The sequence below is a fragment of the Petaurus breviceps genome, unplaced genomic scaffold (assembly GCF_028583685.1).
Source record: "Petaurus breviceps papuanus isolate PSGF00001 unplaced genomic scaffold, PetGlider_PUasm1.0 76, whole genome shotgun sequence".
Taxonomy (NCBI): Eukaryota; Metazoa; Chordata; class Mammalia; order Diprotodontia; family Petauridae; genus Petaurus; species Petaurus breviceps.
Window position 1 is genome coordinate 13,986,197 of NW_027186473.1, and position 15,375 is coordinate 14,001,571.

Below are 15,375 nucleotides of genomic sequence, written 5' to 3' on the forward strand. Positions count from 1 at the left end.
TATGTTCTTTAATTCTAAATCCATTCTTTCCACCATATCACATTGACTTTTTGTCCTGCCAATGCTTCAGGGTCAGTGTGTCCTAAATTGAGCTTATCCTCTTCCTTAATTGAGCCTGCCCCTCCTCCCAACTTCCTTATTTCATTTGATGGCATCTTTCTCCTCCTAGCTGCTCAGGGTCATGCTTTCAGGTGATTTCTGATGCCCCCATCCACCCCCATCCCCCCACTATACATAGCCAATCTGTTGTTAAGTCCCCTGGTTCCTACCTTCATGTCTCTCATGTCCCTTTCTCTCCACACATAATATACCCATCCTAGTTCAAGCCTTCATTGCCTTTCACCTGGTCTATTATAATAGCCTCTTAACTCTTAATTCCCTGCCTCCAGTCTCAGTAGCCACGATAATTTTCCTATTCCATAGATCTGATGATTTCACTCCCATCCTCCATAGCCATAGTGGTCCCTTATCTCCTTTAGTATCAAAGAGAACCTCCTTATCCTGACATTTAAGACCCTCCACAATATACTGGACTTCTATGATGGTCCAATTAGATTGCTATCCCTTTCAATCAGTCTTAAGATAGGTAACAAATGTTAGGCCTGAGATATAGACTTCCCAATTCCCTTTTGAGTGCAGAGAAAGTTAAAAGTTAAAAGAACTTCTTTGATTTTTTTTAACTTGTTACTTCAATGGGTATATACACCAATGGGTTTTATTGTCCCCCTGACTCTGTAGGGGGAGGGAATAAAAGGTATGTAAGGTAGGGAAATGGGAGAAAAGGGATATGGGGAGGGGGACTGTGGGGCAGGGAGCCATATTATTGTTTAATAAGAGAAATAATAAAACACTTTATGTTTTGTAAAGTACTATATATCTATATCTACATAAATCCATTTCTCTCTATCCATCTATTCCTGTTAAATAATCAATATTTTTCTGCTATCCATGTATCCCTATCCCATGTAATTTTTTAAATTGGATATAGTTTTCATATCTGGCAAACCCATTGGTATATCAGTAGCAATAAAAGTTAAATGAGGAAGAAGATCAAGAAATTAGGCCTCTGGAGCCTAGGACTGATGAAAGTTAGTCTTAAATGTACATGAAAAAGAACAGAGCTCTGGAACATAAAGTAGGAATGTTACCATCCACAAGGCCCCAAATAGCATTCATTTCAATGATGTCTTATTTGAGGGTCTCTGTCCCACTCTCATTTCCTTTTGAAGGAGGAAGAGTGGAATTCCTAGGGCACCAGGTTTATAAAGACATTGAACAATAACAGTAACGACGATTAGAATTGCAAATATTTTGTAATTTTCCTTTGCAAAGTACTTTACATATCCCATCTCTTTTGATCTCCACAACTCCATGAGTGAGGTGGTATTGTTACCCCAATTTTATTGATGAGGAGAATGTCTGAGCAAGGTTAAGTGATTTGCCCAGGGTGTCATAGCTAGTGTCTGAGGCAAGATTAGAACTCAAGTCTTCTTGATTTCATGTCCATGTCCAGTGTTATTCTTGCCATAGCAAAATTGGTGAAGAATGTAGAGGACATCTCCATTTCTCTTACGAGGAAAAATTAATTCACAATCTGGGGAATTAACTGGGAACCATCAGTCTTTTGTGTTCTCTTCTACTATTTGACCCCAGGAAAAATAAACATGAAGGAATTTCTACCCCAGACACCAATATGGAGGAACATTTTGCTCCTCAGGTTTACTGACTCATTTTACAGCTTCTGCTGAGAGGTGGTATGGCTTTGTTGTTGCTATTCAACCATTTCAGTTGTGTCCAACTCTTCAGGACCCCATTTGGGGTTTTCTTCGCAAAGGTGCTAGAGTGGTTTGCCATTTTCTTCTCCAGATCATTTTACAGAGGAAGAACTGAGGCAAACAGGGTTAAGTGACTTGTCCAGGGTCACACAGCTAGTGTCTGAGGTCAGATTTGAACTCAGCAAGATGCATTTCCTGACTCCAAGGCCAGTATTCTGTCCACTATGCCACCTAGCTGCCTCAGAGTATGGCACAGTAGATAGGAATTCTGGCCTTGGAGTCAGGAAGACCTGGTTTTAAATCCTGCCTCTTACATCTACTAGCTGTGTGACTATGAATAAGTCATTTAACCTTTCATGGCCCCATGCATCTCTCTAAGACAAAAAATTATAGGTGAGTTGTGAATTTGCATCAGTGGAGGAAGTTTCCACACCAGGAATTCCCCTACACTAATAAAACCACGAGTTTGGACCAAAACTTAGAAATGTTTAATGCAGACTCCCATTCAGAAGCTGTGGGTCAGGGGATGCCAAATTTTCCCCATTACGCAATACAGCTGGTCTCCAGGTGTGTGTTCTTAAGGAACTCTTCCAAGTGAGTCATGCATTTTTTTTAAGGGCAGGTGTAACAATTCCCTTGGTTTTGCTTGACAAGATTAATTCAATAGGAGTTTCATGTGAGTTGTTGCATGAATTAGGGAGTTAGTTGTGTGGATGGGTGGGGGGTGCCATGCTGGGTTCCTAGTGCTCTCTCTGGCAAAATACAAAAATAAGGCAGTCCCTAAATGAGCTTTCATTCTTCAGGGGAGATAACAGAATGGTAGGCAGCTACACAAGGTAGTGGATAGAATGCTGGGCCTAGAGTCAGGAAGATTTGAGTTCAAATGCAGCCTCAGACACTCACTATATGAACCTAAGCAAGTCACTTAACCCTGTTCGCCTCAGTGTCTTCCTCTGTAAAAATGAGCTGTAGAAGGGAACCATCTACTCTCGTATCTTTGCCAAGAAATTCCAAATGGGGTCACAAAGTGTCATACACAACTGGAATGACTCAGCAACATCCAGGGAAGAGAGTTTGGGTCTGGGGAGTCACAGGGGTAGTGAGTTGATACAAAGGGCAGTTGATTGACATGTCTTTATAGAAGCGATAGTAGAAGTAATTTGATTACAGTGCCCAAAGCAAGAGGTGGAAAGTGTGGGTGGCAGAAGGAAAAGGGGACATGGCAGCAGGGAAGATGGAAAAATGGCCAACAGGCAACTGGACAAAATGTGCAGAATGGTCTTGTTAGGGGTTGGCTATCTAGAATGGGGGAGGTGAGTTTATACTTACCCACTCACCAGTCGAGACAGCTCAGCCCCAGAATGGGTGGAATTCCACTAAGTCCCCAAGGCTTTTTTCACGTAAATCTTGTCGAGCCATATCTCTCCCACCCTATACTTGTTCATTTCGTATTTTCTCAAGTGTAGCTGCTACTTTTATTCTATGAAATTTCTGAGCTTCAGCCAATCACTGTAACCTGTGAAGATTTTTTTTTATAATGGCTTGCTAAAAGTTTTCCCTCCAAGCTTTGGGGCTTCTACAAATATGATAAGTAAACTACATGTACCTTCCTCTAAGTTGTGGTTTAATAGAAACAGGACTTGGGACAGATCCCAGGAGCACTCCACTAGAGACTTCTCTCGGATTGTTACAAGGGGCCTGCATTGAAATTTTCCGTTCTTCCTCATCACTTGCCAGCCAACAGCCCAATTCCCAGACCCTTCTGCTCAAATAAACAAAGAGAGCAAAGATTTGTTGGCAAAGGATGCCCTTCCTGGACTATGATGCTCTGCCTAGCTTTCTCCTCTCCTTATTCTAAATGCGTGTCTCCACTCCCAACCAGAGGGCTGGACGGTGGTGGAAAGTATTCTGGCTTTTAGTCCCGGGTTTGCTTCTCACTCATCATGTGGCGTTTGGCCAATCACTGAACCTGTATACATTTCTTTCTTTTTGCCACATGGGGATCATAAACTTTGCCCTCTTCATCTCATAGGGTTGCTAGGAGGCCAAGATACATGAAAGTGCTTTGGAAATATTAGATGTTCTATAAATGCCAGGTGTTTGTTGTGCTCATTCTGTTCTCATCCGTCACTCTCCTGTTTTCTGCAAAGGGCAGGCCAGGGCCCAGCCCTGTGCACAGACAGATGGTCTGAATACCACTAATGGGGTTGCACAGGGAAACATGCCAAATCTGAGATTCTATTCAATTTAAATCCCAGCGCTCTGTACATTTGTTTATGGATGAAGGCATACAAGCTAAAAGCACGCCAAGCATGCTTAATAAGATCTTGTAAACATTTGTATTCTGTTTAAATGCAAATGTTTTGTATTTTCAGGCTTTTTAGTCTAAATAACTGGAAACATGGTCTGTGCATGCTAAATGGTGGTTCAGAGGTGTGCTGGGGGCTTTTTAAAACTCCACACCATCAAATAGGAATCCTCACATGTGGGGCTCTTATACAGTGTTGACTGAAAAACCTAGAAGCTGAAATGTCTTTTGGTCAGCATGTTAGTGGCAGATTAAACCCCCCCCAAGACTCTCTGAAACTCCCAGGTAGGAAGATATATCCAATCCCCGCCTCCACCCCCTCCCCAATTTGATTGAACTAGCTAAAGAGCCCCCCCTCATCCTGAGACAGTTCCTAGAAATGTCTTAGGGAATCAAGGAAATGGGGTGCTACTGTTTGCATTTCTGTTAATTACCTCCAAGTGCATTGTCTCAGCCACAACACTGTTCTGGCACCCCAGTTATCAGTCCTCTCTGGCCTCCCAGATTGTAGGATGGGGCTTTAAGGGACAGAAGATTCTGATTTCTATAGCGCAAGCTGAGGACCATAAAAGGGAAAATTCTCTGATGAGACAGGCCCAGGTGAAGACCTTCACTTTGACCACTTGGAAGGCCACCCTTCTGGATGATTCCAGTCTTCTCCTTGAGCTCCACAAACACGTGTATTTAATTGTCCCATTAAAAATCCGTACAATGCTACAAGACTCTGATGTGTTTTTGACAAAAAGTTATGGTTTTATTAATAATATCATTTCAGGAAAAAATGAGTTTATTTTATTTAGCTAAATAAATCTAATCCATGCATTTAAATAAAATTAATTTGGGGCTACTCTCGGTTTCCTTTTAGTTTTTTTTTTTTAGACTTCTGTGGGCTTTCTGGGCTCTTCCCACCTAACTGGACCTTGTCCAAGATAATGCAGCCAGTGTCCCGGAAGTTGTTTCATAATCTAGGTGCCTTGAGAATACTTAACTGCATCCACTTAGCTGAACTGAACATATGGAAAATTAATTTGTAAAGCAGACTTGGAAGGCATTCCTCCTCCCAGCCCCAGCTCTTTCTTTTCAGCAGAGGCGCTGGTAGGAGACCACGGCTGGTGCTGTGAGGTATAAGTAAAGAGTAACTGTAAACTGTCCATGAGTTATGGAACCCGAGCCCAACTACTGCACTACTTTACCAGCTAAAGCCATTTGTTATATTTAAGTTGCAGAGAGCTTTATATGACTTCTTTTCTATTCTTATTATGTACATTTAAAAAATAAAATATTATGTTAAATAGCAGGATGGCTAACATTTGAACATACAAAACTAAACTGCAAAACAAAAATAAGTTGGCTAAACTCAGGAGGGGAATAATAGACAATCTTCATGGTGTGGTTGAAGAAGATGGCGGTCTCCTAAGTCGTCTTCCTTAGTCTGTAACAGAGCGGCATTCTGAGGGGAGCCCTTCGGACTTCCGCCACTGAGCCAGGCGCTGTTTGAACCATTTCTGGGGAGAAATACACAAAATGACAGTTATCCTAAAGAAACAGAATTATTTAGAGTCATTTTCAAAAAGGTGGTGACTATAGGTCTGGATATGGCTGGAAGGGGAATAAGTATTCATGGGACTACCTCTCTTCCTTTAACTACTAAAACATTTAAGATCTGCTATTTACAGGTAGATCAATTTAATTCAATAAATGGCCACCCCATACCCTCAAAGTTTGAGTGCACAATCAGGTAAAGGGCTAGGCAGAGATTTCCAGTGGGTAGAGCCCAGAGGGACAGACGTGAAGTTCAGGTGGCCATCACCAAGATAACAGTTTTAACTTGAAGCCGAAGGAAAGTTGGAAGTAGAGCTGAGGCCCAGACAGGGAAAACAAAAACAAATAAACAAGCAAAATACACCTTGGAGTCTTTGAGAATCTGGCCAAGAGAACTAGGCCTGAGCTTGAGTGGAAGAAGGAAAGTCTAGTAAGAAGAAGAGTGGCCCTTCAGTAGTAGAGAAGTGCCCTGGGAACTGGATAGGCCAGGGGAAACAAGAAATGTATGGAAAGGGATATTGAATGCTATAAACCTGTGCCAAAGAGTGACATGCCAGTTCCTGCCTTGTATAGTGTCATAAAAATTATAAACTGTGGAGCAGCTAGGTGGCACAGTGAGTAGAGCACTGGGCCTGGAATCAGTCTTCAAATCCGACCTCAGATACTTGACACAGTTACTAGCTGTGTGACCCTGGGCAAATCACTTAACCCCAATTGCCTTGCCTTCCCCCTCCAAAAAAAATTATGAACTGCTTTACATACATTATCTTATTTAATCCTCCTAACAATACTTTTAGGTAGGTGCTAGCATAATCCCCATTTAAAAACGGGGGAAACTAAGGATCTGGGAGGGCAGATGAGTTGGTATCACATAGCTCATCAGCATTCGAGGCAGGATCCAAACCAAGATCTTCCTGACTCCAAAGCCTGCACTTCATCCACTGTAACTTTTATCAGAAATTTGCCCCTAGCTAGTCTGCACTCTCATATTCTAACAGTGTAGTAAAGATCAGTTGTATTTGTAAATCGACTGTGTGGGCTAACCTAACCAGAACAAAATGGGGTAATAATGTAGCCAAAAGGTCCCATGAACTCAGGGCCTAGGACTCCATCTCTGGAGTGGCTTGCCTCCTGGATTTACAGATTTAAAAATAATCAAACACAAGAACAGCAGACTGAGTAGGTGGGGATGGGCTGCTATCTGTAGACACCTGGGGAAGGGAGTGGATCAGGAATCAGTGAAGTAACTAGAAAATGAACCACAGTAAGTGACTCTAGTCCTCTGTTTTGGGCTGCCCCATCTGTTCCATTCAGTTCAACAAACATTTATTAAATGCCTACTGCCTGGGTGGCATGGTACTAGGCCTGAGGGAGGCACAAAGATAGATGAACACAGGTGAGTCACTAACCTTACTGCCTGAAAGGGAAAGGCTCCTAATGAGATGTCTCCCAGTGCTTTTCCCAACTCTTAACCAGAATTTCCATTGCCCTAGCCAATCCATAAGGTGCTTGCCTTCAGGAAAATGGGATGCCTTTATTAAATTATAATACCAAATATTAAATTTTAATTTCATTTAAAAATTAAATTTAAATATTAAAGTTGATTCCATGACCTAATAGGAGATTGGAATAGCCCATTTTCCTTGAAATAGCTTCTTTTTTTCCCCCCAGGGATAGGGGGAAGGGATCTTTAATAATTCTTTAATAGAGAAGGCCTAATTAAATTAGACCTTAAGTAACTGCAGCTGAATAAAATGACCAAGTTTTACAGATGAAGAATGGTACCTAGATACACACATGGAATATTAAGTATTGAGGGGTGGAAGATCCTTTTTCACACCATGACCCACTTTAATACATTGAAAGTTTAATTAGCCTTTTTGTAGAGAGCCACCCAGCAGGCTGTCAACCCTATGACCAATTTGCATTAACTAGTAGCAACTTCAGTATGGACCAGAGTTCTGGTTCCATGAGCTGGCCACTGATTGTCCAGAAAAAAAAAATTACAGAGCATTTTTATTTCAATACCAAAACTATTATGACGTCTATCTTGAAATCAAATGAGTTTGAAATTTAGTAAGCCAGCAGTAGTCCCTCAAACTCTGTCCCCAGTAAAACACCTTGTGTGCTTCCTCTCCTCCCCTCCTAAAACAGATTCAAATTACTTAAATTACTCACTTAAACTGATCCTGGTTGTAGGCCTATTCTGTGTTCCATCATCCCTTGGGTAAGGAAATCTATCCCTTGATCATTCCTAAATGCATGTCCTTATTACCCTTAGCCATTGATAGGGATTTATTTACTCTGAAGAAGATAATTAGACCCTGAGAAGGACCTGTGAAGAACATTATTTCTTTTTCAGTTAGCATCTTACATCTCACCAGCCAACATCTTTTTCTTTCCAAAAGGAGAGCTTTGTTCCTCAGCTTTTGCATTGATGAAACTTCCAAATTCACTGAGCTCTGGGACTGGGCCCAAAAGTATTGAGAGGAGTCTAAAAAAAAGTACTGGGCCCTTCTCTAAAGAACAATGACAGCTACATTGGGTTTGAGTTGGTAATAAAAGAAAGACCAGATCTTTTCTACATCCCAAGGGTCTGCCGAGAATTCATTTCCCAGCTCTTTTTTCCCCTATACATACTTGGAAAAAAAGAGAGAGATTGGGTTACTGGATTTGGAATTTTGTGAAGTTCCACTTGATTTAACCCAGCAGGTTTTAACCTAGCTGTTGCTGTTATTGTTGAATGTGTGTATTGGATGGGAGGGAGGAATGGGTGTCATCTGGACTTAGAATTTATAGGGAAGTCCCAGAGTAGAAACTCCCCTGTCCACGCAGATGGGCAACTCCTCTTAATTTGTAGACTTAAGAGTTTCCTGGGAATACTGAAAAGTTAACTGACACACATCTACTTTATACCATAGGCAGGGGACTCTGCCACACTGCCCTGTAGATATCTAAGCAAAACGCCTTTACAAAGACCCTCCGACAAGAGGTAACCTCCAAATTCATCTAGAAAACAAAGCCTTTCTTATTTTCATGATGATAGAACAGCTCTGGTTTCTCACAGTGAAAGAAGGGCTTCATTTCTTCCATGGGAATTATGTGGAAATGATATTCCTAATTACATAGTTAGGACCACTGAATTTTATGTAGACTTTCATGTAAGGCTCCTTTCTCCTCTTATCTCTCATCTCCTGTCTTGGTTCCTGACTCTTCCCTTCACCCTGACATTCTTACCAGAAGATGGAGCAAGCATCTCTGAGAGATAACTCATGGGAACACAATGTCCTTCTTCACTCTCATTAAAGCAGTACTCCTAGCCCATTATGACTATGTAGTAAGGGGCAGCTTTGCAAGAGAGGAAATAGCAGAACAGGGACGATAAGGAATAAGAAACCTGTAACTCTTCAGGGCAGTTCTCAATCTTTTTTTGTATCACGAATCCTTTCGGCAGTTTGGTGAAGACTATGAACCCCTTTCCAAAATGATGTTTTTAAATGCATGAAATACATAGGATAACAAAAGGGAATCAACTAGATTGAAATATAGTTACTAAACTTTTTTTTAAGTGCATACTTCCCAGGTTAAGAACCCCTGCTTTAGTGTTGATGATTCAGTCACAACCCAGTGTTATGTTTGTTCTCTGGGGTGGAATGACTCTGGGCTAAGAACTGGTCCTGTGGTAAAGCCGAGTAAGGGAATGCCTATATAGTATTATTTGTAGGTCCCCAAATACTTACTCTATACTCTAGAACAGGTCATGAATTACTCAGTCACCTGAGCACTGTTTCCAGAAGCTACTTGTTTTAAAACTCAAGTGATAGATGGAAGGGGATAGATAACTCATGAAATCATGAGCCTGAATTAGTTTGTCAGACTAATAGGTTCTCTGAAACAGAGCCTCCTGAGGAAGTGGGACTTACTACAGAAACATGTGCATGTGTTAGCAGTCATTCAGACATGTCTCAGAGACTGGCTAGCTTGCTAAGAGGGTAAGTTGCTAAAGACCCTGGGATTTAAAATCTTTTCCCACCCTGAAAAGGGGCTGTTATACATGTATATTGGGAAGGAAAATGAAGGAAAGGTGGACAGTGTGGCATGGGGAAAAAACTACTAGATTTGGAGTTAGAAGACCTGGGATTGAACCTCAGCTGTACTACTAAGTCCCTGTAAGACACTGGACAAATTTTTCCTAGCACTGCTACCTTTCTGGGCTTTAGTTTACTCATCTGTAAAATGGGATAGTAGTGGCATGGATCAAGAAGGTCCTAAACCCCTGGAGGGGGTGTGTTAGATTTGTTGTCAGAAGAACCCAAGTCCAAAATCTAAGTTAATTCCAAGCTTCGTGATTCTGGGCAAGACACTTAACCTCTTTGTCTCAAGATTCCTCAACCTTAAAATGGGGATAATAATAGCACCCACCACCCAGGGTTCTTGTGAAGATCAAATTGTATAATATTTTTAAAGTGCTATGACCCCAGGAGAGCAGCTGGTGACAGACCATTGTAACCTTGGCCAGGTTTTGCTCTGGGCTCACCTGTGCCCAAAGCTTCCCTGATGGCTCGTTGGAAAAGAGAACAATCAGGTAGGGAGGGAGGCAGCAATCAGTCTCCTTGTGCCCACTATTCTGTGGCAGCAGGAGTTGGAAGTTCTTCAAGAAGGTAGCAGGAGGGGAGCCTGCCTAGGGTGTTGGACCTGGAGGAAGCCAACGACCAAAATGCTATATTAGTCTTACTTCTTAATAAAAGCTAACATTTCCATAGCACTTTAAGGTTTGAGAAGCACATTACAAATATTATCTCATATGAGCCTCACACTAATCCTATGAACTGGGTGTTATTGTTATTCCTGTTTCACAGTTGGGGAAACTGAGACCTGGGGAAGTTAAATTACTTGTTCAGTTACACATAGAAACACAATGCATTTCGCGGTTAGTAACCCCTTTCTGAAACTGGGTCTCTTGAATCCATCCATACTCCATTCCCTCCCCCCCCCCATTTGAATCCATCTCCTCCCTTTCATATAAAAGGTGAAGGGAGGAACCAGGACATTTCAGCTTGCCTAGACCAATGGAGCTACTGTTTCAGATTTGGGGGCAGAGGAGGGCCAAGGTCTAGGAAGTGGAATGATCTTTTCAACAGATACATACAATGTAGTAGTGTATGATGGACACAGAGCTACTTCATAGTACATTTCTGTAAGCTGGCTGTTTATCTGGAACACAGCAAAGTATAGAAAACTGGCGGAGGGCTAAAAAAGAGGTGGGGCAGATTGAATTTGATATGGGGTCACACAAATATTGAGCTTAAAATGTTTGCAAAATGCTGCTGTGCATACATTAGGTTGTAAAGGGATTCTTGTTCAAGCAGGGGCTGGGGCATGGGACCCCAAGGTGTTTTCTAACTCTTAGATTCTGCGATTTTATAAATGATCTTCCTGGGATACCTGAAGAAAGAAATCATGCATGCCCCCTTCTCCCCCTTCTCTCTCATTTCATTTCAACCCACCATTTTAAAATATGGTTTGGGATTTTTTTTAATAGCCTGGGTTGCTAGTTATCCTACCTGTGGGAGTTGTGAAGGAGAAAACTGTAGACTTTGCATGCAGCATGAGTTTGGGTGCAAATATTCTGTTCTCCTTACACTGTGATGAGGACTAGTGGCTCTTGGCATGGCAGTAATCCAGGGCAGGAAACTTTCAAGTAAGGTTCCATTATCAAGGGAGAAAGTCCCCCCCCCCTCCCTTTTTAAATAACAAGCTCCTTGCTTTGTCAGTCATAAACATTTGTTAAAGGCCTACTAGATGCCAGTCACTAAGCACTTTCTCTCCCATCCTTCTTGGGGAGCCAATTCACCAATACTTCCAGATGACCATTTAACTACTTCATCTTTGGGGAATGTTTTTTATTACTCAGTCACTTATTCCCACCACTCCTCTGAAGGGGTAGGAAATGGTATTTCTATCTTGCCAACTGGGTTACAGGGCAGGGGGTAGAGAAAGGAGGCCAGAAAATTCTATTTCATTTCTATAGAGCTTATTATTTTGACAATTAGTCTTCACACAAACTCCTTCCATTTTTACCATACCAGGAAGCCTGATACAAGACATATTTAGTACCACCTTAAGTGTTCTGCAAATGTTATCTCAGTTAATACTTATGAAACCCCTGGAGCTATGTTCTATTATTGTACCCACTTTTCAGACAAGGAGACTGAGGCTTAGAGAGATAAAGTGACACCATAAGTAGGGAATGTCTGAGAGAGGAGATGAACTTAGGTCTTTCTGACTCCAGGTCCAGCACTCCCTTCACTATACCAACCTAGATGTCTCCAGTCATCATCTGTATTTTACAGATAAGGTAAATGATATCCGGGGATGGGCTAAGAGAAGAATGTCAACTTCTTAAGGCATGTGCCAGTGGGTCATTTATTTGGTCTTAGTATCTCCAGAACCTCTAGCAGGCTCTAAATAAATGTGTATTTAATTGAATCAATAGGCCAAAAGAATTTGTGTTTTGGGGGGAAGGGGCATAGATCATTTAATGTGAGCTTATCAGAAATGGGAAGGGTACCTTAGTCATTACTTTGTACACACCAACCCCCAGAATCTCTCTCTAGGAGAAAGGAAAGTCCTTGCTCTATGGTAATATTTTTTTCTAAATAGAGTTTGTGATTTAAAAAACTGTCTAATTTCATCAGGCTACTTCCTAGGAAAACAGAAGCTTTTTAGTTTGTGTTATTATATCCCCAGTGCTAGGCCTAAAGTAGGTACTTAATAAATGCTTATTGATCAAATGATCAAAAATCATTTTCAATCAATGTTGTAGCCAAACTCTCTGCTAAAGGCACATCCAAATAGTTTTCTTGTTGACCCACATGTAAGAAAATAAACAACAGGATAAATCTTGACAAATGGGCAAACTGTCTAACCCCAGGCTGGATTTACTAAATATAATCTCGATTCTGACAGAAATCAATGAACAGTTGTTGACAGAGCACCGGTTAGGTATCTAGGATGAGCTGAGCACTGATTCAGTGTGTGATGTTGGGGAAGTCAGTGGCCCATTAGTCTTTTGTATCCCCATCTGTAAAACAGAATGAAATAGATTGGCTCATTTGTACTTCACCATGGAGATGAAGCAGTATCTCCCTGTAAATTATTACTGGCCCCTGTAAGCTTGATGTAATGGATTGAGTGCTGGGGCTACAGTCAGGTAGATCTGGGTAGGAATCTTGTCTCAGGCCTTCACTAGTTTCTGAGCCTCCCTTTCCTCATTTGTAAAATGAGGATAATAATACTTATAACATATATCTAACAGGATTATGGTGAGGTTCAGGTCAGTTGCCTAGCATTTCATTAAGCCCCTACTATGTGCCAAGCACTGGGGATACAAAGAAAGCAAAGGCAGACATTTAAAAAATCCAATAAATAAATAAATCCTGCTCTCAGGAGTCCACAGTCTAATAGTGACCAGAAAGTGATTTATGACTCTTGAAGCTAACAGTTAGCCTACAAATCATGCTTTACATATCCTCTTCCATTTGAGTTTCACAACAACCTCATAAGATAGATGCAATTGTTCTTCCTATATTGCAGATGGGGAAACTGAGGGATGGCAGAGATTAAGTGGCTTGCCCAGAGTCCTTCAATTGAACTGAAACAGGATTTGAACTCAAGGCTTCCCGTGATGGGCAGAGGTTTGCTCTGCCACCTAGCTACCATGTGGCACATAAACGTCAGCTGTTATCATGTATAACTAACTAATCATCGTTCAGTTCTGAAGGGTAAATGGAATCAGATATCAAGATGGGTAAACAACCCCCAGAATATAGTCACCCAGTGTTCCAATCTTAATCTCCCTGTTTTACTGATTGTCACAGTTCTAACAGGTGCCCAACCAATATTTACAATTGATTGATTTAGAGGAGTCTCCTAAAAGACAGGCCACAGTCCCAAGTTGATATTTCCATCCTCTGCACTAAAAACTTCCAGAAAGGCATAGAGACTTTGTTAACAGATCACAGGATTTAAGGGGGCACCTAGTCCAGGTTCATCTCCCCACAGCTAGAATTCACCTAGAGCACTTAGAAACACAAAGCAATATAGTTACAAAGGTCTGGTCACTTTTATTGCCTTTGATTCTCTGAGCAACCCTGGGAGTCACGTCACCCAATATGCAGGCTCAGTTCATTTACTGGTGGTAGTTGGAGAAAATGAACCTGGCATTAGGCAAAATGTCACATGGACTAGTTAGGTTCTCAGAAATGATGTTATAAAATGTTGATTAGATGATCAATGCATCTTTGCAACTTTATGGTTGGTCACAACATAAAAACAATATACATGCATTAGCTGAAAACATCAGCCAAGACTAAAACACACTTCCTCCACATCTCTACCTTCCTTATCTTTCTTCAAGGCTCCTATCAGCTCCCATCTCCTTCGTGTATCCTTCCAGATCTCACCAGTTAGTAGTCTCTTTCTTTCCTCAAATATACTTAGAACATTTTCTCTGATCTCTCCTTGGCCTCTTTCAGTCAATCAATTATGTTATTCTTATATGTATATATAAATTTATCTCCCCACCCTATTCCCAAATTCTTGTCCTGAGAGCAGAGAACATTCCATTTTATCATGTCATCCCCAATACCTTCCTACCCCAGTGTTTTTACATGTAGTAGGTGCTTGATCTATTTTTGTTGGCCTGAACTGAACTACCTTTACTCACCTAGCTGTTCTTAGCCAGGAATATTTTCTTAATTTGAACCCAAACCTTTCTCCCTCCTGCCCTCCCTCTGTGTGTGTATATGTGTACATATGTATGTATATGTATGCATACACATACAAGTTTGCATTGTTTTTTAAAGTAAAGTACAGCAGTGTTGTGTTGGAAGAATGAGTGGCAGGAAACTTGGATTTTTGTCCCAGCTCTAACTAAGCAGCTCTGTGGCTGCGGACAAGTTATTTAACCCATCTGGGCTTAACTTTCCTTAGGCCTAAAGGTTTTTTCCGTCTCTAAAACGGATTCTATGAACATCAGGATAAGTATGCTTAAAGACATCAGGCCTGGAAATGGGTGCAGCAGAAGGGGGCAGGGGAGCAGAGGGGTTGTGCATTGAAGATGATGTAAATGTATGAGGGCTGCAGCAAAGGAGAGACTGCCTAGCAGCTGCTGCGGCTGCTGGGAAACCCACCGACAGAAGAGGAACGCTTCTCATCAGTAAGGCTGTCAGCCCAAAGAAGCAAGGCAAGCTCTTGACTTTGGAACGCAAAGGGGAAAACAAAGATAATAAGAAAAAGCGGAGACCACAGAGAGCAGGAAGACCACAAGGCACCGGGAGGTGACAGTTTAGAAGGGGAATGGGGGAAAAGGCTCGTCTGAAAGGAAAATGTGGTAGCCTCTAAGGAGCTCTTCTCAGAACTGGAGTTCTTCTAGCCGAGCTCCTCCCCAGTAGGGAGTATTTCTCGTTTGTACTGGGGTCCCCAGCACAGGTAACTGCTTAATAAATACAGGTTCGATGACGGGCGGAAGGAAAGGCAAAGAATAACCTCAGCACTAGTGGCATATGAGACCAGGGTTGGGGGCCAAACACTGCCGGGGAGGTGATAACAAGGGATAGAGTCCGAGGGACGGGTTATGGGCGCGGTGGTGCTGTGGGTCGGGGATCACTGCATGGGAGGAGATAAGGGAGCCAGTTACGTGGAAAATGATAAGGTGACACCAGCCATCTGGTGATGATAAACAAGCTG

At 41.8% G+C, this 15,375-nt stretch overlaps 1 protein-coding gene across 2 annotated transcripts in view; it reads right to left on the reverse strand.

Moving 5' to 3' along the window:
* Positions 1-4,815: 4,815 nt before the first annotated feature.
* HOPX (HOP homeobox) overlaps positions 4,816-15,375 on the reverse strand; it is a 37,288-nt gene continuing 26,728 nt past the window's right edge. For both annotated transcript variants that reach the window (XM_069105288.1, XM_069105287.1), the window contains exon 3: positions 4,816-5,588. In XM_069105288.1, the coding sequence (XP_068961389.1) occupies positions 5,511-5,588 (78 nt within the window). In that variant the 3' untranslated portion in view covers positions 4,816-5,510. The remainder of the gene's footprint in view (positions 5,589-15,375) is intronic.